This window comes from Alligator mississippiensis, chromosome 10 (assembly GCF_030867095.1).
Source record: "Alligator mississippiensis isolate rAllMis1 chromosome 10, rAllMis1, whole genome shotgun sequence".
Classification (NCBI taxonomy): Eukaryota; Metazoa; Chordata; order Crocodylia; family Alligatoridae; genus Alligator; species Alligator mississippiensis.
In genome coordinates this window covers 20,548,678-20,571,829 of record NC_081833.1, presented here as the reverse complement: position 1 = coordinate 20,571,829, position 23,152 = coordinate 20,548,678, and the positions used below count along the sequence as shown (strand labels likewise).

Below are 23,152 nucleotides of genomic sequence, written 5' to 3'. Positions count from 1 at the left end.
CAGGCCTCCTTCTGGCACGTGCTCTAGACATGCATAAGAACACTGACATGGATTGCCATTTACCGGGTCAGACCACAGGGCCATCCAGCCCAGTAGCCTTTGTCACCTGGCAGCACAGATGCTGAAAGGGAGAGAGGACTGGGTATAACCAGGGGTTTTCCCACTGTTTCTCTCTCACTTGCAGCTTCCATGGTTGATGGAGGAGGGAAGCTCTCATTCAGAGGCCCCCATCCTGCCCTTCCACAGACTGGGTCTGGTGCCTCTCTGAGGAGCCCTGGCCCGGCCGCCGGGGCAGCACTGGCCGCCCCTCAGCCAGGTGACGGTCACCCCAAGGCCCTTGTCCCCAGCGCTCTGCTTTTGTGCACATCCCTTCGGGGCTGGGGATGCCCCGGGGCAGCAGGGAGGTGCCGCAGGTGCCGCCGGCTGCTGCTCCCTCCCCAGGCGCTGCAGGCTCGGGCCTTTCCCTCGGCCCCGGCGCCTGCTCCCCGTCTCCCGCCTTCTCCTCTGTGGAAAGGGACGGAATGGAGCCGGGCGCTGCCCGTCCGTAGGTGGCGGCTCCTCCGTAGCCCCATGAGGGGGAGACTTCCGCCCGGCCCCGGCTCCCGCGGAACCCCAGCGCTGCAGCCCGGCGCGGCGGCGGAGCGGCCGGTCCCTTCCCGGCGGGGCGGGCTTCCGGGGAGTCAGGTGACGGCCGCCGGGGCCGAGCGCGAGCGGGAGCGGCCCGAGCCCCACAGGTGAGCGCGGCGGGGAGTCCTGTCCTGTCCTGTCCTCTCCTATTCTGTGGGGTCCGCCAAGGGCTCGGGGCGGCGCCGGCGAGAGGCTGGATCCAGCGCGGGCGCCGAGGGCTCGGCCTCGGGTGCTGGGCTCGGCGGGGAGCGCCCCGCGGGCTGGGACGTGGCGCTCCGCCCTGGCCGCTCGCGGGGCAGCTCTGATGGGGGCAGCGGGGCCGGGGGTCCCCGGGAGCGACTGCATCGGCAGCGAATTGAGCCCCGGGAGCAAAACATCCCGTAGGCAACTGAATGGGGTTTGCTGTAGCGCGTGTTTAGCTCCGATGTGGGATTGTGGGGCGTAAGAGCCGGGCGTAGCTGGGGGCCTCCTCGCGGCCCAGCCGGGCGGGGCTGACAGGAAGGGCCCCCGGGCGCTGTCTTGTCCCTTGTCGGTTCCTGCCTCTGAGCCGGGGCATCGGGCACCGTCGGGTGTGCTCGGCTCATCCGGGTCTCATGTTTTGAACCTGTGATCTTCCTCCTTCCCTGTGTTCTTTTGTGTTTTCTCCCAAGAAATGAATTGTTACTTTCTCAGGGGCTTCCCTTTTTAAGGGAGGTGTATGGTTTTTCTTGGTGGGCAATGGCCCACAGTCCCTTGAAAGCAGCAAATAGGCCTGTAGGCCTGTCCCTTGTCGGTTGGTGCCTCTGGGCAGAGTTTCACTGGGAAGTGCCCACTGGCTTCTTGGACTCATTTGAGGGTTGTTGGGCACTGGCCGTTTGCCCTGCTCACTGTCCCACCTTGGCGCGCTTGTATTGAGCAATGATCTCACTCCTATCCCGTTTTCTCTTTAGCTATACCCCCAAACAACTTGACCTATACCCAGTAGACTTCCCTAATAACAGGGAGGGGCTAACCACTGCTCCATGGGTGTTCAGCCCACATTAGCCCTGTGTGTCAGATGGGGCTGGCATAGCCAGGTTATCTTCTGGGATTGTTCAGCATTTCCTGATCTGCACAAAATAAACTAAATACTTCTTTATTGTGTTTAGAAGTGTCAAGCAAAATCTCCTTGGTCAGCCTATAGAGATCTTTATCCATTGTCCACATCAACTCCTTAAAGAATGTTTGCTTTTAGTAAGTTAATTCCTTCATGCTCTACTGCCAGGAAAAATATCCGGGTTGTGTTATCAAACTGGTTAAAGCAGTTTTGCTTTATTCCTTGGATGTGCCCAGGTAAAAACAAAAAACAAAGCAAGCAAGCAAGGGTGCTTTTGGATAAGTGTTGTTCCAAGTTCTGTCTGAATTTATTCTCTTTTGGATGGAAGACAAAGAGGATAAAATGTGATTTAGTTATTTCCATCTCTTCAGTTTATTTTCTGATGGGTTGTAGTTCATATGGTTTCACTGTACATTGTATACTGACAATAACATTGCATTTGTGAAGCACCTTTAATTTCAGTGGATCCCAAAGCACCCTTTAAATGTAGGCCTCCAACTTCTGTCAGGTTCTTGAGCACAGGTCTATGAAGAAATTAAATAAGGTTGTGTATTGGTTCATGGATCCAGGCTGGGATAGTACTTTACACTAAAATGCAAACTATCTGTAAGAACCACCGATTGAATAACTGAAATGTGTATAGGACAGAGCAACATACAAACACAGGAATCTGGAATGTCTGTCTAAAGAGCAAGTTAAAGCATAACCTGTTTGTTTCTCTTCATCCATCCCCTGTCCCTTAACAAGTAGATAAATATGTGTTTAATAATTAACAAGTTGGATTGCCTCAGTTATGTACATGTCATGAATATCATAAAATGAACATCAAGGAATAAACTCAGTGCCCTAGCAAGGCGGGGAGAGTGGGGTGACCGCCCTGGGCACCAAAATGAAGGGGCGCCAAGAGGCACTGCCCAGCCGGGTCAGTGTGCAGGACAGAACTGCAAGCAGCTCGTATGGGGAGGCACAGGGATGGGGGGGAGGGCAGCTCCTGCCACTGCATGCACTCCCAAGTAAGCATAGAGGGGAGGGTGTGCCCCCCCCAGATCTGTGTCTGGGGCAAGAGTGGACTGCCGCTACGGGCTTTGCCCCAGGCACCAAACCTTGTTGCTACAGCACTGAATATACTTATAGTTTTTTGTGGGGCAAAAAAGTGATTTCTGACCACATGTTTATCACACTTAAAGTTCAGGGAACTCAGTTTATTTTTCATATTGGTGTTTTGTTGTTTGTGTGGGCTACATGTTACAAACAGTCTGAAAAGAAAGGTTTCCTGATGCTTTTACTGTTAATGACAGTTTTTTTAAATTTTAATTGCTGTGTTAGTACATGAGAAAGTGATCGAACTCACTTTCATTGCTCAAGTTGAGGGGGGTTCAGAAACTAAATACAATAGAATTCGTAATGAAAAGCAAACTTGATTTAAAAATTCCTTCAGTTTATTATAATCTCAGATATAACAAAGTGCAACTCATTAGAAGTTTTGTATTCATTTTGCTAAACAGAATTGTTAACTTGACAGGATCCCTTTTGATTTCATATTTCATGTACATAGCAACAAGAAGTATAAAATAGGGCTATCATCACAGTTAATGTGTGCGATTAATGCGTTAATCAGTTCCTGCATTAATTTTTTTATATTGCGCATATGGTTTTGGAGCCTGCTTCTGGGCTCCAATCCACCAACTCCAGGTTGCCTAGCGGGACAGTGGTGGCAGCACAAAAGACCGCAGGGCAGCCCAAGTGGCTGCAGTGCATGGGGTGTGGGGGGAGGTGCAAGGACAGATGCATACCAGCAGCTGCGGCCTGCACGCTGTGTGTACAGCAGTGCTGCACCATAATTCTGTAGCGGGGGAGAGGTAGGGGGAAAAGGAAGGGGCATGGCAGATGAAGTACCCCATGGTGAGGGAGGAAGTGGGGTAGGGGCTGGGGTGAATAGGGCCCTGTTGCCGGGGTGGGTTGTGGGCCAGAGCCACGAGAGGCTTATCCAGGGGTGCACGGGGGCTTGGCTCCCTGCCGCTGCATGCAACCGTGGGAGAGGGATAGGGGTCATGTGCAGAGGTAGGCTGCCCGCTGTGGGCTGGGACTCTGCACTCTGCTGCTTTTGCCCAGGGAGCCACATGCTGGCCACATGTTCCCTACCCTCCCAGCTGTCGGACGCACATCGTGGCATACTGCAGCTCCTGGGGCAAAGGCAGAAAGGCATAGAGCCCCAACCTGCAGCGGCAGCCTGCCTCTGTCCCGCACACAAATTGTGGGGGGGGTGGCCCCCATGCCTCCCCTGGGGGTACACACAGTGGCAGGGAACCATGCCCCCGGGCACCCCTGGACAAGCCTCCTGTGACTGTCCCGTGACCTGCCCTGGCCCCATGGCCCCATTAACCCCAGCTCTGCCCCATGCACAAATCAGGGGGCATGTGCCCACTATTCCTCCTCCACAGTTGCGTGCAGTGGCAGGGAGCCCCTCACTGTAGGAACCTTGATCGCCCCTCCACAGACATAGCCTCCAGGCGCTGTGCATGTGTCTGTGACTGTACTTCTCATTCCCAAACCGTAGCCCTCCCAGCCCTGCTGCTGCCCCTCACTCCTGCCCCACAGCACCCTGCATCCTCCCAAGGCATGCAGGGATCCCCCCTCCTCAGGCTCCAAACTCCACACACACACCCACAGCCCTCCACACGCACCCCCAACCATACAAAGTCCTGCATAATTTTGAGTTCTTTTGCATATAATTTTATTTTTTAGCTGTGCGATTAAAATCACAACTAATTGCGACTAGTTTTTTTTTTTTAATCGTGCAACTAATCTTAATCAAATTTTTTAAATGTTTGACAGCCCTAGTATAAAATATGTAGTGTTGGCATCTAGTCAGTGACATAGATCCCAGTTGGAAAGCATTTATTTTGAATGCTTTTGAAAAAAGTAACATTCTGATACTGCTATAACTATATATCCTGGAAATATCATTTATAATTTAAGTGGTATTATCCTCTCTATCTCACATGCTGAATTATTTTTCATCTGCTGTCTTTCCATCAAAGTTTTTGCATGCTCTAAATTAGAAATACTGTTCTTTTCTGCAGTTCCTCCTCATTTTTTCAGAGGCATATATATATATATATATATATATATATATATATATGTACCTTGGGCAAACTTTTATAAGTTTTGATTCCTATTAAGTTCAGATGCTTGGCTGCTTTTAATGACAGTTTCATTATGCCAGCATCTCTTTGGTGCAATATTTGTTGCCCTGCATCTTTAGAATATATTTCCCGTATAATTTGGTAGTGTTGCCTCCCTCCGTTTGCTGATTGGCAGGGCTCAGGTAATACTCAACAATATCCCATGTTATTATTTCTTCCTCAGTCTTAGACCATCTGTTGTTCTCAACTGCCATAGAACTTCAGATGCCAGTGGGCTGCTTCGCAAAGGTCCTGCTTCCCCTTCAGTGCTGCTCTTGTTCACTCAGATTGGCTCCAGATAAGTCTGGGTAACCTAAAGGGATGCATGTTGTAACCATTCATATACATCCTCTGTTTTGTTTCCCCTTCCCATTATTTAAGGAGGCCTGCTTGGAAACAGGTCTTTTTGTTTCTTAGCAGTTAAACAGCAGGAACAGGAGCAGATGATTTCCCATGTCAAGTAGGAATCTTTAAGGGACTCGGTCATTTCCATGGCACAGAGGATTGTGACTTCAAATTAGGGGATAAACAACAGGAATAGGTGGATACCTGAGAAACAAAAAACTTGTTTCCATGGAAATGTCTCAATGATAAAACATAAGAAAAAAAAATGGAAATCCTGTGAAAATTTTTTCCATGAAGTCATAACTAATACTTTTTTTGTTTGTTTGTTTCTTTAATGTTCCTGACATTTGAAGTGCGTTTTGAAGAGTAGGTCTAAACAGTGGACTTGGGAAACTTGCACTAGCAATTCTGTACGCTGCGCTCTCCTTCACAACTTTTTGTTTGCTAAAGCCTGGAAGTGATCTGGTGTGGGGGTGTATCTGGCGTGCTTAATCTATTCCTTTCATCTGAGCCCTGAATCGGACACAAAATGGACCTGTCTGCTGTCGGCCTGAAGTTTCATCATGCAGGCTAGAGTGGTTAAGTTACAACTGTCACAGAACTTGTTTGAACAAAATCTCTTTCCATCCTTGGATTGGGAGGTCTTGCAGATCGAAGCCATAGGAATCCAGTTGTTATGGAGTTACTTACTGAATGTGCTTTCAGTGCTCTGGCTACTGTATTGGGTCTCATGCACATTTGAAATGTAGAAGAGTCTATTACAAACTAGGTTAGATTAAATATACTATATGTCCCAGTGACAGACAACAACAGACAAATGTGGGAAAGAGACTGACTTGCGAAGTGTAGAATCATTAGCATGCTTGTTTTTTGTCATGTAGAATCATAAGCATGCTTGGTTTTGTTAATTTAAGCTATGCATACTGGTTTTTAAATCTACTTTCTCTTGTATAACTAAATTTGCTTTATGAAAAGGATGAAAGCCAGGAGGGAGATCCTTATCTGAAAATGATGTTTTTGGATCTTTAAGTTCCCCAAACTCTTCTCCAGAATATTAAGTGAAATTGCAAGATAGTTCTGTATAAACTGTAATTGGTTTTGTCCATATCTTTTTATTCTAGTTATTACATAGGACTTTCACTGCTGTCTTTCATCTTTAGTGGTTAACTTTTTCATTCAATTATATCTAGTCCTATTGGCTTCTGCTTCATTCTTCATAGTGCTTTGATTTGTGATTTTTTTTTTCTAGTCATTGGATATTAAGGATTCAAGGATTTGTCTGAGGTTACTGTCTATGGAGACTAGTTGTTTAGATAGTGGGGTCTTTATAAATATCCAGGTTTCAGCATCCAGCAGTGAGACTGCCTTCACTTTGGTATTGAACTCTATAAATGTAATCTGTTTTTCCAGGCTGCCTTAAGGGTTACTTAGGTGTGTTTTGTTTTTGCTTTTCTGTCTTTAATATCTTAGTCTGTTTTATCTGTTTTACTTGGGATACTCCCAAGATAAGTGGCATGTCAAACATCTACGTAAAGAATTGTTATTGTTGGCTTTTGCTGTGTTGTGACCCATGTGAGTTTTATTTACTGTTGATTTTTTTTAGTCTCACTAGCAGTGCATGCATCTGGAGGTGATACTTCTGTCCTGTAGCATTAATTTATAGTGGGTCATTTAGTGTATCTTGCTGAGAGAATTAATATTTAATTGTGCCAAATATTCTGATAAAAGGATGCGTGAGAATGCTGAAAACTGTCTTTAATTTGTTGTTTTGATGTTGGTTGTGTTTCCATCTATCTTGAGCTCAAGTGTGCTTTTTATTTTATATATGTACAGCAAGCTGCTTTGCTGATGAGATTAAACAAAACTGGTCTGAGAAATGCTAAGAGTCAGCAGTGCTGAGAGGCAGTGTCCATTAAGGCACTGAAGCTGCGAACACTGAGCTGCTCTTCTGGGACACAATGGAAAATGATGTAACTGAGTGAAAAAGATCTGTAGAAATAAACCTCTTTCCTCACTTGCTCTCTTCTGGTGTCATTGATGCAATAATTTCGTTGGTCTTAAGCATGATGTTCCTTGGTCCAGCAGTGGGATTGTTATTGTATTAAAAGTTCTGTTTGTGATAGCAGGTAGGGAGACTGTGGTCTTGATCTGCAGCTTTGTGGTTCTGCTTCAGGGTTGCTACAAGGGCAGGAAGCCAAGGTGGTCTTTAGTGCTCCAGTGGTAAGTTTTGCAAAGTCAGTAGTTCATGAAATAATACCCGAGTGCTTCAGTGCTGTTCACTTGTGAGAGATTTGGGTAGTCAGCTCTTCTTTCTTTGCACATGTTTATCTAGGCAGTTAGAGCATGTTTAGCAATGTGGGATCAGTTTGATATTTTCTCATGGATGGTGCAGTGGACTAAGATTTACATTTTTCTGTCTTGATTATTTATAGCAGAATCAGCTAGCATAGCAACTGTTCTTGATGCCTTGGATTTAAAAAACCAGGCTGGACTTTTGGTATTTTTCTGAGACAGCAAAGATTGTGCATTTTTTCTATCCTGAAACGTAAATGCTTCATACACATAGGGTCGTAGGACTTGCTAGGTGATTTGGATTTTCCATGATTTTTTTTAAATGAAGTTCAGGTTTGTTGTTACTATTTTAGTAAAAGGAAATAAAAAGAGAATGATGGCCTCTGAGTAGAAAGACATGACTTATTAACATCAGCTGGAAACTTGTGAACTGATTTGCTAGGAAATGTGGTCCTTAGTGCCATAACTGCTAGAAATGTTCCCTGATCACTCCCACCTACTGCCATGGCAGCAATGAGAGGTTCACTGCTCCATCCACCTTCTGTTTCCAAATTCCTGGTGATTGGAGCTAATGGACAGCTCTGAACTTAACATTTCTTTGTTTTAATGAGTGACCAGTTGATTCAAGCTGAGGTTTCTTGGTTAATTTTTCTTGTAAACTTCACTAAATGCTAGAAAAAACTGGTAACTTGCTTTCCTGACCTGTTTCTTTATTAAATCATATTTTGCAGGCTGTAACTCAGACAGTTGGTCTCACTTTAGAGTTTTGGAAAGTTCTCAAAATTTCCAAAGTTCTTGAAATGTATTTGTTGTGCCACTATCATTAATATGGTGTTTTCCAGAAAGTGGGTGCAGGATATCTGTTTACATTTTCACCATAGGGTCTCATCAGTCAGTGCATCCAGGACTTTGAAATATAGGTCACATCAGCAGCCAATGTACCACAGACATTCCAGGCCAATTAACTTCTAAAAAAAGACCCCATTGAGGAGATCAACCTTAGGATCTGTATAGTCCTGTGGGAAGTCGCCTTAATATTTTTTCTTCCTTCCAGTTTGGAACAGGACAAGAATGAGACAGCATGATGCAAATGGAACTTTTCTTTCTTTCTCTCCTCTGGTAGGATTCCAGTTGGAAGATTTTCTTGACTTTGGATCTGGTTAACTCCTGAGAATGGCAAGTAAAGGGCCCACAGCTTCCACATCCACTGAGAACTCCAGTACTGGAGGCACTAGTGGCAGCAGCAGTAGTAATGGTGCTGGGGACAATACTAACCAGGACAGCACTTTTGAATGTAACATCTGTTTAGACACTGCCAAGGATGCAGTTATTAGCCTGTGTGGACACCTCTTCTGGTAAGTATTCAGCTCTTGTAAGACTAGGCAAGAGTAAATTAATTTTTAATCATCCAGAAGTCTAACATATAGCAAGACCAAACATGAAATGACAGTCTTGCATTGGCATCGTAATGTGAATGAGACTACAGCTTTGAATTGTGCCATCAACAGAAACTTGCTGCTTTGCCATTCAGTCCTCAAGTATATTTTTCTTTTAAATATGCAGTTATTTTAACTTGATGATAATCTCCTTACGTTTTGTTTTGTGCTAGCCCTGGAGATTATTGTGTTAAAATTGAATTGTTCAGCCCTGATTGATATGCTTTTCTAAATTGTATTATTCTCATTCATGTTTTCTAGTTTGGCATAGACATGCTGATTGAGTCTATATTTTTTCCCTAATATACACATACTTGGATCTGTTTTGCATCTTGTCCTTGATTCTGTCTGGAATTCTATACTCTGCATTTTAAACTCCCAGGCAGATTCCATGGTCACCACAGGTTTCCCTTGTCTGCTAGATCTGGCAAAAACATTGTATAGAGACTGCTGTTTAGAGCAGCTGATTGCATCTTGATTGGCCATCTTATCTTATGGCCTATTTTGTTTGGCTTTGACTCTTTCTTTTAAGGTTGGCACAAGAACTTAAATTTAAGTAAAGACTCCTATTAGGGAGAAGTGCACACATTTGGAATTAACAGCATGCGACTAGTATGCTGTATTATAATGTAGATTTCTCCCCATTCCTACCCCTTGCCCCCCATTATTTTACTCAAATGCCCTACCTTTGACTTGTAAACATCATATAATTGGCAACCTTTACTTGGGATACATTGTCATGAGACTGAAGAGCAGAATCTGTGCAGGAACCCTAAAAAGATGAATTCAGGTTCTTGCATATGCCTTCTGTACTAGTGTGTAAGGCTGCAGGACTCTTGGATGATGACATTATGAATAAGTAGAAATTACATCATGGCAACTTAGTGTCAAACTTTGTAATTTGGGTGGACCAGAGATCATCAGATTTTGATTACACTTATAAAAGTTATCCTAAAGCAAGGTTATGGAACTGTCACTGCTGGGTTCCAGCTTTCTGTTGTCTCTATGCTCTATGATCCTTGGTATAGTTTGTACGTTTGCCAAATCTAGGTGTTAGTTATTGAATGCATTTTTTTTTTCCTCTCTCCCCTTCTACCCTGTGACCAATCATCTTGGGAATGCCAACAGTTGGCCTTGTTTACACCAGGTAAGACCGGTTTCCCTTTACCTTGTCTTTCATCAGCTCCTCTTACACAATAAACCCTTCAGGCTCCCCAGGGTATTTTGTCAGAAGCTGCAATACCTCCTTCTCTTCCCAAACATACTTCCTTCTTTTCAGGGCAACTAGATTGTGCTTGTAAATCTTCCCCTGAAATAATTCATATTCTGCTTTTCTAGAGGAAGTTTTTAGATTAAAAAGACCGTTTTTCACTGTTGTAACCACTTGAACATCTCAGTTCTGCTAGGAGAGTTTGTGTGAGAGAGCTGTGTGTGGAAGGGAGGGGCAGGGAAGTGTGTGGATAAAGGCTGGAGGCACTTCTGCTCTCACATGTACTGTCACACCCTTGCTTTAATTTGATAGAATCACAGAAACGAGAGAAGACCAGACCTATTAGATTTTCATGCCAGTCCTGAGCCATGTCAGGGTTATTCCTATAGTGTATTTATCAATGCTTTCTCCAGCATATGTAGGACTGTGAATTTCAGCAGATGCATCAAAGCACTGCAGTATACTAAACTAAAGCAAGTATTCTTCACAGCTCAGTTGCTTTGCTTCTAAGTAGTAGACAGTCTGGCATTTGGCTTTCTGAATTAATTGTGGAATTCTCTTTAGCTGACTCTCGTGTGAACTACCTTACTGTGTGCCTCTGTTAGAAACTCTTGTACATTGTCATTGTTCCATTGTTCTCCTGATGCCTGTTAATTTTTTCTTTTTCAGTGGTTAGAAACCAGGCCAAATAGACAGGTGTGTCCAGTTTGTAAAGCAGGAATCAGTCGAGATAAAGTTATTCCCTTGTATGGCAGGGGAAGTACGGGACAACAGGATCCAAGGTAAGATACTTAAATGCAGCCTTTCCTTTGTGGAAACCATAAGCATGAAAGTGAAACACTGTCAAATTATTGTATTTATGACATGTCAGATGGGATATGTTCAAAGCTGAGATGGAGGTGGCAGCTGCTGGATATGTGCCAGCCCTCTTAGGTCCTGGATTCCCACACCTTGTTTCCTGTTTAGCTGTGGCAATCCTATTTTAATTTAAATTGAACACTATTTAGTGGCCAAGATGATATATTATGCAGAAAATTATCTGACTAGAGCAGCCAGTCAGGACACTGATGGGCCTTACCACCATTCTCAGTGTCTCTTTTTGTGAAGTTTTAAAAAGGATGTTGCTACACAGAAATACAGATTCTTTGTTTATAGATGTGGTGCTGGAGATCTAGGTAACTGGTGAGCTTGCTGGCTCCTACTTGTAAGTGTCTGCCCATAGCTGTGTTGCAGCAATGCGGTGGTCCCTGAATATCTGTGAAAGGTAGGACAGTATTTGTTCTGTCCTATGAAAGCAAATGTTATACCAGATTTCACTGTACTTACCTGAATCTGTCTCCTCTAGAGAGAAAACTCCACCACGACCCCAGGGACAGAGACCTGAACCAGAGAACAGAGGGGTAGGCGAAACATAAGCTGAAATGGAAGGACTTGATTGAGGTGGAGGGGGATGGAGGTGTTGTGTTTCTAAAAGCTGCTGTGAAGATCCCAGTTTGTCCTGCTATGTTGGCTATTATAGGTCTCTTGGTTCCCGACATTATGTTATGGTTGCATCTGTTCCTCAGTATTCTAGAGCAATGGTGGCCAACATTTTGGCCGCACCGGGTGGGTGAGTAGTACCAGGTTGGTCCATGGGCCTGATCCACTGTGTAGTGCTGACCCGACCACAGCCTGATCCCACTGCACAGTGCTTGGAAATTTTGCAGCAGGGCAGTGGTTGAAGTATTACTTGCCACCACTGCTCCGCCACCAAATTTCTGGACTTGTGGGCAGCCCTGTGGGCTGGATTTTGCCCAAGAGCTGGGGCTTCAGCCCCATGTTCTGAAACAGAAGCTAACTTAAATCATACTTCACAGTTCAACTGTAGAGTGTAGCATTACTGGAAATGCTGTTCTTTACTGTGAGATTATGCTCTGTAGGCAAAATACATATTGCCTTGTTTTACAAAGTAGCCTTAAAAATCTCCTCTCTTGCCAAATGAGACCTGTCCTGAAATGTACACCCATGCATGGAGTGTACATGCAATGCTGCAGTGGTTTCCACCTCTTCAGAATCCTTTTTATAAAATATCCTTGTACGTGCATATGTACACATCCCAGATGTGGCTATGTCAGATAGGTGCTGGTTTGGTGTGGGATGCAGTGGGCCCAGGCATGTAAATACACAGCCTACTATTTATATACATTGTATGGTAAATAGACATGTGGGAGCAGCTACCAGGTTAGACCACAATGTTTCCTAGCACAGTGAGAGGTGAGGTGAACATGACCTGATGAAACAATTGCATATTTCCATGTAATTCAGGTTGGAACCCTCAGAGAGCACTCATGTACCTCATTGCTTCAAACAAACAACCCTGCTGGGTATGATTAAGGAACATTTCTGCATTGAATAGATGGGAGCTCAGTTGTTCTCCGTCTCTGGAGAATTGTGTTCTTATTAAATCAGCTGCTGTGTCTTGGTTGAACCTTTTAGCAGGTGCTGCCTGTAGTCAGTGGAATCTGGCATTAAAGGCATTACAGTAGTGGACCTGCCTTCCTGGTTTCAGGGACTGCCATGCAAGGGGAACTGCTGCGGCCTTCTTTTATAGGAACGTAATAGCAAGGCACTTGAGAACAAAGTAAAGTGACTCTGTACTCAGCAAATTAAGGAATGAGTCTGGGTCTAAAAGTTACATCAGTGGGATCAGTTCTGTTCCATACTGTCTCCTAGCTGGAGGGTGAAAAACTAGACTATTGTCCAGATGTTATACCATTTGGCTAATTCTAAGACAAGAAATTTAATGTGGTAGAGTAGTGAAGTTCAGGAGCAGGATGACCAAGTTCTCATGCAGTCATTACTTACTGTGGTAATCTTGCTAATATTTTATGAGTTGGATCCTAAGCAGAGCATCACTTCAAGGATTGGGATGTTTCCCGATTCCCAAGTTTAATTTTTCTACTTGGCTGCACCCTGCAGTTTTTCTCTTACTCTGTGTGGTCAAATTAGTAATGCTGCATTATAGCTCTTACCTTCCTCCTCCTCTTCTAATGTTCTGGTTTCCTGCATCACATTAAGTTACATTAAACTGGCTTCTTAGTGTAGGGACTGAGGATATTGGCTGTAAAGCTCTGTGTCTACCTATGGTTCTATATGCCTATACTTAATACTATTGAACTGAGAGTACACGGATACTGGGATCAAATAGTATTGAGTTATTTTTCCATATTATCCTTGTTTCAGATACATAGATATAGAAAATCAACTTGAATTAAAACTTTAAAATCCCAGAAGTGATATCCAGTGACATAAATGATGACATTGTCAGATAGCTAGTGTTTTTTAAGTTGAGAGTTGGAAAAATAATTAGCATTGGCTCATCTGCAGCCCCAAAAATAAGCTGCATTTCCTATCATTCTCCCAGGCTGTTGTGTTACTATGCTGTGGCTTGTTACTGTGTGATGCTTTTCCTAAAGAGAAGGGAGCCCAGGGAGCTGTTTGACAACATAGGCACAAATGATAAACTGTCCAGTAGTTTACTTCTCATTTAGCGTAAGAAAGCCCAAAGTGGGAAAATGCTTATCATCGATTGTACAGCTTATTCTGACTCAGAAGTTTAAATGACAGTTAATGGATTTTTTTTTTCTTTGCTTTTCTGCAGGGATTTCAAGGCTTTGGGTTTGGGGATGGCGGCTTCCAGATGTCATTTGGAATTGGGGCATTTCCCTTTGGTATATTTGCCACAGCTTTCAACATAAATGATGGGCGGCCTCCTCCAGGTACTGTGCATTCCATCTTCTGGAAAAATCCACAGGAGAATAAACATTTACAGAATATTTGGTAACTTTTAAACACAGAACCTATTAAAATAACAAGCTGTCCATGCTGAAGAATCAGCTAGTGTTGTAGAATGTTATAGGAAAATGCTGTTTTGAACATCTAGTCTTAGCTTGCTATCATTGAAATAATGAATTGCAAAAAGAGAGAACATTCTTTGTTTGTGCCCTTTTCTGTTCCATTATAATACTTATGTTAGGAAAACATAAGCCTTTTGTTTTTAAAAGGTGTTTTTCTAGGGGTTTTATATTAGAGAGAACATTTTGCTGAACTATATTTTGCTGAAGGACCCTTTGGAGGATTATACAGTCAGAGAGGGGATAGGTACAATACAGGTTTCTTTCCCTTGAGCAAGGAGGAAAGTCACTTCAGTGAGAACTTTAATTCTAATTAGAAGTGCACTGATACATCAGTCCATATCATACTGGTACTGATAAAAGGCAAATTGACATTATCGGCAATCAGCTTTTTTTGGCTGATGTGGCTGATAAATGTTGCATGCGTGGGCACAGCCACAGTATGCATACAGCTGGGAGCGCAGCCCAGCAGCTTGGAGACTAGTGTCTGGCTGGTAAGTCTGGGGGGAAGGAGCGTGGGGGAGGAGCAGATCAAGGCCCCCATGGTGAAGGAAAAAGTGAGGCTAGGGCAGGGGCAGGCACTGCCCAGCTGGGGTGGGGCAGAGTGCAGGACTAAGCCATGAGTGGCTTATCTGGGGAGCACAGGGAGGGTGGGGTAGCTCCCACTGCTGCACACAGACTTGGGGGGCATGTGCCCCCCAATCTGTGCACAAGGCGAGGGCAGGCTGCTGCTGTGGGCTGGGGCCGGGTCTGGCTCTTCCTGGTTGGGGGCTGGGTTGGGGCTGCACTCAGAGCAGGCAGTGGCATTGGGAGTGGTGGCTAACGGGGGCTGCAGCGAATTTTGTGGTGGCTGTAACCCATCAGTAGCCACCCCCACCTCCTAGTGCCGCCACCCACCCCAAAGGCAGCTTCGGCCCAGCCTCCTGCTGGGAAGAGCCTAGCATTGCTCCTGGACCCAGCCTGCAGCGGCAACCCGCTGTTGCCCCGCACGCATAACCAGGGGGCATGTGCCTCCCCGGGGGGGTGTGTGCAGTGGTGGGAGCCGCTCACAAATCTGTCCTGCCCTGGCTGGGCAGCCCCTGCTCCAGCCCCACTCCCTCCCTCACCCTGCGGGCTTCGATCTGCCTTCCCTTTTCCTCCCCCTGCCCTTTCCTGCAACAAACTTGTCAGCCAGATGCTGCTCTCCAAGCTTCTGGCCTGCATATCGGCAATTGGATTGGTATCGGGTGATTATGGCTCATTATTCTTTGGCCCAATACATAAGGCCGATTTTTCTTTATCGGTGCACCCCTAATTCTAATACTCCTAAGAGTCCTTCTAGGAAGCCAAGGAAATTAAGACATGGATTTCTAACATTAAAACAGAGAGAAGGAAGATCAGATTTTGACAGGGGAAGAGTTCTTTGTTTAAAAAAAAAGAGAGAGAGAGAGTGAGCCCCCCAAAACCTTGCTGTAGTGTTCCTATAACAGAAAGAAGCATTATAGGACAGGAACGCTTCTTTCATTGCTTTGCAGTGTGCTCTCCTGATGATCACTTGTATGCTGCATGAAGTAGCTTTATTGTGAATTAATGTAACTGCTCTTAACTGAGTAAAACCAGTTAGGTTACTTTAATATAGTAGCCTCATTCTGAGGGATTACCAAACAGCCTCTAGACAGAAACTTTTCTTTCTGCACTAGTCAAAATGAGTCAACCTGTTTTGTGCCACAACTCTAGCACCCAAGGTTTTCTTGGGCCTCCTCAAATTGACTGCCTGGTTCTGCTTCCTTATGTTACTTCATGGAAAAAGCATAAGTGGATTCTTGAGTTTATGAAAACACTGCCAAGATGTATGCCCCTAGTTAAATGAAGTTGCCTATTAGTTGTATGTTGTATTGTACACTTGCATAAGTGTGTGATTAAAGTTAAGCAGACAAGGTTCCTTAGGTGAATTTGATCTTTTATTAGACCAACCCAAATAGTTGGAGAATAGTTATTAAGCAAGCTTTCCTGTTCAAAAACCCTTCGTCAGGCTAAGGAAGTTTCGGCAGTTGGTGTGTGCTCAGTTAAGGAGTGTGTAGATGTATGCTAGTTCAGAATAAATGATTGCCAATCTTTTTTCCAACCCCGCTCTTCGTCTGCAGACATGATATAGTGGTTTCACTGGGATGCACACAGAGTGTTGAGCTCACTTAGGTTTCCCACTCATTCTGTTGGCATAAAGGATGTGCTTTAGCTTTGTGTCTGTTATCACTTGCTTGCTCAAAAGTAATTTTTCCTTGTGGGGGGGGTGTGGGGGGGGGAAGAACTGAGGGGCAGGCTGAAAAACTATTCCATAGAATGGAAACACTTGGCTGAAACTTGCATCAGCGCTGTCCACAATAATACTATGAACAGACTTACAGGGTGAGCTCTCCACTTCTGTAGGGTCATGTCGAGGACTGTCGGCAGTCTTGATTTGTGGAGCTGATGCCCACTGGCTTTCCAGACTTCTGCTGAGATAAAGGCAGTCCAAGTGTGAGATTTCTTACACCAGGGAAACCTTGGTAGCATTAAATGATCAACTGGTAGGTTCCTTGCACCTCCATAAAAGAGAGATTTGCTACATGTGGCCTGGACCGTACATTGAAGAAAAGGAAAGAACTGAATTGTTTTATTTCCTGTTTTCCAGCTGTTCCAGGGACTCCTCAGTACGTGGATGAACAGTTCCTCTCCCGCCTCTTCCTGTTTGTGGCACTGGTGATAATGTTCTGGCTGTTGATTGCATAACTGGTCTGTATCTTGTGTATTCAGGGTCAGCAGAGCCTCTGAACCACTTACAAACTGTTCCCATCCCATTTTAAACCTCTTGGTGTCTGGTTCCATACCTAATCATGGGTTCCAGGGATCAATGGTGCCACAACGTAATGAGGAATCTCGCATTTTCCACCAGAGCCTTGGAATTAAATAACGGTTAAAAAACATGTCTCAGCTCAGCCGTCTCATACAACAGGTATCCAGCTACAACCATGGGCCTAGCTTTAAGCATCACTTTGAAAGGAGTGCTGCTTTGAAACCCTGTGCCAATCAGCTAGGAGAGGTTTACATGGACGGCACTGGCACTGAGGCTGGGTGAGCAGGCAAGGACAGGAAATGACTACAATGTTATCAGTATCGCTTGTTTAGCACCTCTGCAAGGGAAGAGATGGTGCAGTTGGAGTTCGGGACATTATTTAGCCTCTATATCAAAATCCAGTTTTCTTCAGGAAATCGTTTGCAACACTAATGAGACTTCTTGGGCAGGACACCTGCCAAAAATGAAACCAGCTTTGGAGACCACTGTTCTGTTCCCGCTATTACTTACCAGAGTTGTGAAAAACCCATGGCATTTGACTGGTTCTAATGACTGTAACAGCAAGCAATTACATCCACAATGAGAATGTTTAAAATCTCAATTTGCTGGGGGACACATGCTTGTAAATTGTCTCATTGTGGGGCTGGGTGGAGTCATTAAACTACAAAACACCTAATTTGCCTCACACAGTGCAGTTTCTCATTGATAAAGCAGTGTTGTTTTCCTTAGGTTTGCACAGCTGCCTTTGATTTAACTTGTGAATAGTTTACTTACAATTCTGTCATGGTAGCTGTACTCACCCCTTCTCCCAAATTTGAGACTCCCAGCATTATTGTGTACCTCTGCATGAAATCTTTTTACAGATATGAGATCCACTTGTTGGGGGAAGGGCACAAAAGGGAGATTTTAAAGTGTGTTTTGGGGTTGACACAAGACTTGTCAAATGCATAAAATTTCGTGAGGAAATGAAATTTTATCTTTGCTAGCAGGTGCCACGGCAAGTAAAAGGTGGTAGAGTATCATCTGTCCAGGACTGTGTAGCTGCTCCAAGCCTAGAAAGAAATGACTGTGGTATAAGGACTGCAGATTTACCAAAGATGCTAATTTGAATTACAGGATGAGATCACAGATATTTGTGTATTTGGGGGAGGAAGTTTTGGAAAGTGTGCATACAAGTCTGAAAGACTCTGGAGCCTTTGTGGAATTTTGAGTAAACAACTTCAAAAAGTGTTGCTGATGAATCTGCGTGGATCTGCAGTGCCTGAGATATGAGGGATTCCTTAGCAAAATGAATACTGTTCTTGATTTTTTTTTTTTTTTTTAACTAGACACTTCCAAAAGGCTTTTCTTCTATGGTTGTTTTGTTTTTGTTTTTTGTAATGATGTTTACTAGTGATGTGAATCAGTGGAAGTCAGAGACTGACCTCTTGTAAAGGTGAATCTTGCGACATCCTGGACAATATATTTCGACGTTTAACAAAACAAATCAACACTCAGAAACGTGCTTTAGAAATTAGACTTGTTCTCATGTATACAGACGAACCTTGTGAGCAGGTTGTGCCTCAGCACTTGTCATTAAAACTTATTTGTCTGGACACAAATGGTTCAACTGTAGTATGATAAAGGGGATGAAAGATTAATGTGCTTGTGCCCCCCAAAATGGACCTAGGCAAGCAGGAGTTTCCAAAGCTGGCTTCTGCAGTGTTTCACCTCATCCAGTCATATACTTGAGTGCAGGATAATCTGGTAGTGTTTGCCTCCACTGGAAGTAACTCAGGTGATATTTGAACAGTGCAGTTGCTTGGAGAAAGCTTCAGAATCTTTATTTTTTCTACACTGATGTCTTCTAAAGCATATATTTGGGAAACTAGGATCCTTTCTAGAGAAAAGGCAATGTCAGCAACTAGCCACAGCATGGAAAACTTCAGGCTTTGATCTGTTTTACTGAAGAGACAGCACCACCTGCTGGCGGAAAGGTAATGTTGATTTGCTAATCAAGGAAAAGGCCTTTGTTTCCCTGCTTCCATTATTCTGAGAAACTGGGTGCTATGAGAGGCTCAGGACTGAGTCTGGTACAGCCTTTATCCTGTAAAGATGACAGAAATCCAACTGTAACATTAAAAAAAGGTATTAAACCAGACTTAATTACCTGTTATGTTTTAAAATGTAGAATTTTCAGCTTATTTTGCCAGCTGTGGTTGGGAAGCAGGAGGGGTGCAGACTAAGGTGGCTGCAGAGACAGGATGGAGAGTCCTTATTTTTGTGGCAATCCAAGAACAAACTAGTCTGCAAATGTTAATGCTTTTGTTCCTATCTTTTTCTTGGTGTGCTTTTTGTATTGTACTATTTCCCCTCCCCTGTATTCAGACTGCACATGGCCTATGATGGCGTATATAGTGCAACACCATTATTATTCACTAATTTTCACTGTTGTGAAAGTGATTTAGAATAAAAAATGGTTTTACATTAATGAAGACCTTCTGGCTTTCCTTTCTGGCATTACATACGTGGCTCTTCACTGTAGCCAGTTGCAGACTAGGCAGAGGGACTCTAGTCTCCCTGTCCTGGAAACCAGACTGGCCCACTACTGTTGTGGCACCGAGGCACAGCTCGCCTCTCCCGTCCTGGGCATAATCCTGTCATTGCTCGAAGAAGGAAGGGCCTGTCGCCTTTTCGTCTCTTGAGAAATGGCGCCGAGAGGAGGTGAAGGCGGGCAGCCAAGGCTGGAAAGGCCCTTGGGTGTCTGAGCTGATCTGGTCCGACCTCATTTTACAGCCGCGCCTCGCTGGAGCCTGTTGCAAGGCGGACTCGAGCTTTTCCTCCGAAGCCGCTCCTCGTCCCTGAGCCTCTCGCCCGGAGGAACGGAGCAGCCCGCCCGCGTCGCGGGTCGCCGCGTGCCTGAGCCTGGCGGGCGGGCGGGCGGGCGCCGCCCCGGGCGGTGTCTGGTGCTGCTGGAAGTCCGGATCCGCTTCGGACTGCCCGAGAGCCCCATGCTTCCCCGCCCCCACGTGCGGGACGCTGCCCTGACGCTACTCCGTGGGGGAGGTGTTACTATTTTAAGCAGCTAGAGGATTCGCCAGCTCCCGTGAAGAGGTGGGGCCTCCGGATGGGCGGAGCTCTGATTGGCCGGGGCGATGAAGGGGCGGGGCTTGCGACTGCCCCCGGGAGGGATGCCCAGGGGCCAGGTGCGGAGTGACCCGCCCCGCGCTCCGTAGAGCCTGACGTCACTGTGCGGCGAGACCGGGGGCTGGAGCCGCTTCGCCGCGGGCCATGGAGACGCTGCCAGGTGGGGCCGCGCGGGGGGGGGGTGCTGCCGTCTCGCCTGCGGGACCCTCCACCGCGGCCCGTGCCCCCGGGGGGCTGTGCCCCTCTGCCGCGAGGGCGGCTGCAGGCTCCGGTCCGCTCTGCTTCCCCCGCGCTCCGCCCCTGCCTCCCCGGGGGCGCCGCTTTCCCGCTGCCCGGCAGCCCTGCGCCTGACCCTCGGCGCCGCGCCTCTGAAGTGCCTGGAGGCGCAGGACGGGCCCGCCCGGCAGCCCCGCGCCTCCTCCGGCCTTGCCCTGCTGGGCACGGAAGGGCGGGCCCGGCCCTGCAGGTGTCGCTTCAGGCACTTGCCCTCGGCTCTGAAGCATCTCCTAGATCCCCTGGAAATAGCGGTGCTCGCGTGTCCCGGCTAAGAGGAGGGTGCAGCAGGGTTTGTGGCTTCCTGCATCTTCCTCTTGGTTCTGAAATCAGCCTCGATACTGTGAATACAGCCGCGCGCTGCGCTGCCCCGTAGTCCAGGTAGCAGGAGGAAAAGAGGTGGCTCCAGGTACGGACCCAGAAAGAACCGGAGGAAGAGCTGACAGCTTGTGCTAGGTTTGGTTGGAGCTCAGGTATACAGTCTGGTTTCAGTATCAGACTGTATCAAACTGTATATCTGTATCAGATTGTATATCAGTATACAGTCTGGTTTCATTCTGGCCAGCAAACTGTTGCTTGGTCTTGTTTGCGGTATCCGGGAGAAGCCTGCTTTCGGCATTTCAAAAGTAACCTTTGTCCTGGGGCTTGGAGGAGTGAGTGAGTGGGGGAATGTGACATCTCTTCTCTGGGGCTTCTTGCTTTGTGCATAATGGCAAGCGTGAGGCTGGGACTCTGGGCTCAGAATTTCTTAATATGTAGAAAGCAGGACGTGGCATAAAGAGACAAGAGTCTTTCTCTGTAGATCATGTAAGGATGCTCAGGGAGGATCCTTACACATGTAGGTAGGGATCACTGTTTAGTCAGGCTTCTCTCCAGCCTTTGACTTCTCTCCATCTTTGGTTCCCTGCCTTGCTTTTCTGCTTTTCCAGGTTTACAGTTTTCCCTGGTGTGTCAACTTGATGCTCGATTCATCCACTTCTACGTGGTGTGCTAACAGTGCTAACTGCCAAGTCATGAACTGTTGGATGCACAATGTCCTTGTTCAGCAGATTGTTAACAGTTCTCTTGAGGCCCACAGAGTAGGCTGTGCCTAGCTGTCTGTGCTAGGTCACTGGTTTATCAGCTCTGCTGCTCCCCCTCCCTCATGGCTGAATGTTTCTTATACTTCAAGGAGGAAAGGTTAAAAATTTCCTTGCTGTTAGCCATGCTTTCTAGATCATATTGGGGAATTTATCTGAGTTTCATCCTCAGTAATGATCTTCTTCGGTAAATCATAGCGCTCCCAAAGAGTGTATTAGGAGGGACTTCAATGGGAACAGGTCAGTGACATATACCCTCTGCTGCCTTCTTTGAAGCGACTCTTTCGCACACATGCAGATTGACCACAAAGACTGGTATTAACAGCATTAGCACTGGAAACCCTGGCATCTTAAGACAGAGCAGTGATCCAGTGCCACACTCCTGTTTTTGTCCAAAATTTCACTGTGGTGAGACAGCAAGTGCTGCTGGAAGGGAAGAGTCGCTTCTGAATTGAAGCTCATTTAGGGTATTGTAGGAGACTTGACACCAAAATGCTTTTATTTGGTCATGCATAGTGCGATCTGGCCTCTTTGCAACAGTATTGCCCAAAGTGTAGAGTCCACGCAATGGCAGTTAGGTTATCTTAACCCCTCTATAGCAGCTTCCATGCATATATTTGGGGTGGACTGGCAGCAAAGTTTAGAGGACTCTGCCTGTTGTGAGTAGCTGGAATTGTAGATTCTAGTGTGGCCAGCGATCTGCCCTACAGCCTTGGGCAAGTAACTTCCCTCCTTTGTGCTTTTGTTCTTCCCATCTGTAAAAGGACCTATTTGCCTTCCACATGAGGGTGTTTGCTTGTATGGCGCCACAAAATTCTGAATTACTTCTGTGAGCTAAATATAATAACACCTTTATTCCTTCTTGTTCTAGGATGATGCAGTAGTTTAGAGAAGGTGGACACTGAGATTGTATCAGTGTTAGTAATTTCTTTAATGATTGGACCAGGATATTGTGCCAGAGGGACAGACGAAGAAATGAGAGGAAGACAAAATAAACCATGCTCCTTATGAAATCTGGGACTGGCTTTGAAAAGAAACTTTGGCTGTTACCCTGCAGCACTCTGCTGTTTTCTTTTCTTAGCATTAAAAAAGTTTAGCATCTCTGCTGGTGCTGGACATACCTGGCTGGTCAGTAACCAGGAGCAGTGCTCTGCTTGACATGGCCATTGGAAATCTGGGAAGGAAAATCTAAGTTAGAGAAGAGTGGAAACCCAGAGGTTTTGTGTTCTTGCTTTCAAGATCTGGGACACAAATGCAGTAGCCTTGAGGCTTGGGAAACAACCTCCAAGTTGCTGCATGTGCCCTAGCCTCAGGAGGAGTCCAGCAGAAGTGATTAAGGCAGAGTCTGAGCCTGTAGGAGAGGGGCAGGCTAAGCAGAAGCTCTGACTGCTTTATATGAGCCAGTGGAGGGGTGGTAATTGTAGGAAGAAATTTGGAAATGATTTTGCTTCAGCCAGGAGATTTTTCTTTTACCTCAGTGCTGTGCCCCACCCTGTTCTGACCTGCTGCAGACTCTTCAGCACTAACAAATGACCCTGAACAGGAACCACCTCCTGTTCCCTGTGGCCCAGGGAAGGTGGGGGCGATGGAGCTGCTGTCATGCTTTCCTGTTCTCTGAAAACTGGCTGCTCATGAGCTGGAAATCCAGGCACTTAGCTCAGTGGTTTCTTCCTTTGTTTTCAAAGCTCATGGGCAGCCTGAGCTGAGCCAAGCTGTGGTAGCAGAAAGAGACCGCTCCAGTTTGAGATCTGCCCAGCTACATGACATGTTCTTGCGCAGTCTTGTATGAACCTAGCTCT

General features: G+C 45.8%; 2 protein-coding genes across 2 annotated transcripts in view; both read left to right on the top strand.

Moving 5' to 3' along the window:
* The first annotated feature begins 570 nt into the window (after positions 1–570).
* On the top strand, positions 571–19,345 carry RNF185 (ring finger protein 185). The gene is made up of 7 exons (XM_014593648.3): positions 571–734; positions 8,648–8,879; positions 10,089–10,107; positions 10,840–10,952; positions 11,516–11,570; positions 13,811–13,928; positions 16,714–19,345. Exons 2-7 carry the CDS (start codon positions 8,698–8,700, stop codon positions 16,809–16,811), a joined length of 585 nt encoding a protein of 194 aa, XP_014449134.1. The 5' UTR covers positions 571–734; positions 8,648–8,697; the 3' UTR covers positions 16,812–19,345.
* Positions 19,346–20,038: 693 nt separating this feature from the next.
* Positions 20,039–23,152, top strand: part of LIMK2 (LIM domain kinase 2) — a 36,571-nt gene continuing 33,457 nt past the window's right edge. The window contains exon 1 of the mRNA XM_006266983.4: positions 20,039–20,161. Within this exon, the coding sequence (XP_006267045.1) occupies positions 20,146–20,161 (16 nt within the window). The 5' untranslated portion in view covers positions 20,039–20,145. The remainder of the gene's footprint in view (positions 20,162–23,152) is intronic.

Excerpts from the sequence above, each read along its gene's own strand:
- RNF185 (XM_014593648.3), top strand. The coding sequence starts at position 8,698 with ATGGCAAGTAAAGGGCCCACAGCTTCCACATCCACTGAGAACTCCAGT. Across the intron at positions 11,571-13,810 it reads CTGAACCAGAGAACAGAGGG|GGATTTCAAGGCTTTGGGTT; the intron begins GTAGGCGAAACA and ends GCTTTTCTGCAG. Across the intron at positions 13,929-16,713 it reads TGATGGGCGGCCTCCTCCAG|CTGTTCCAGGGACTCCTCAG; the intron begins GTACTGTGCATT and ends CCTGTTTTCCAG.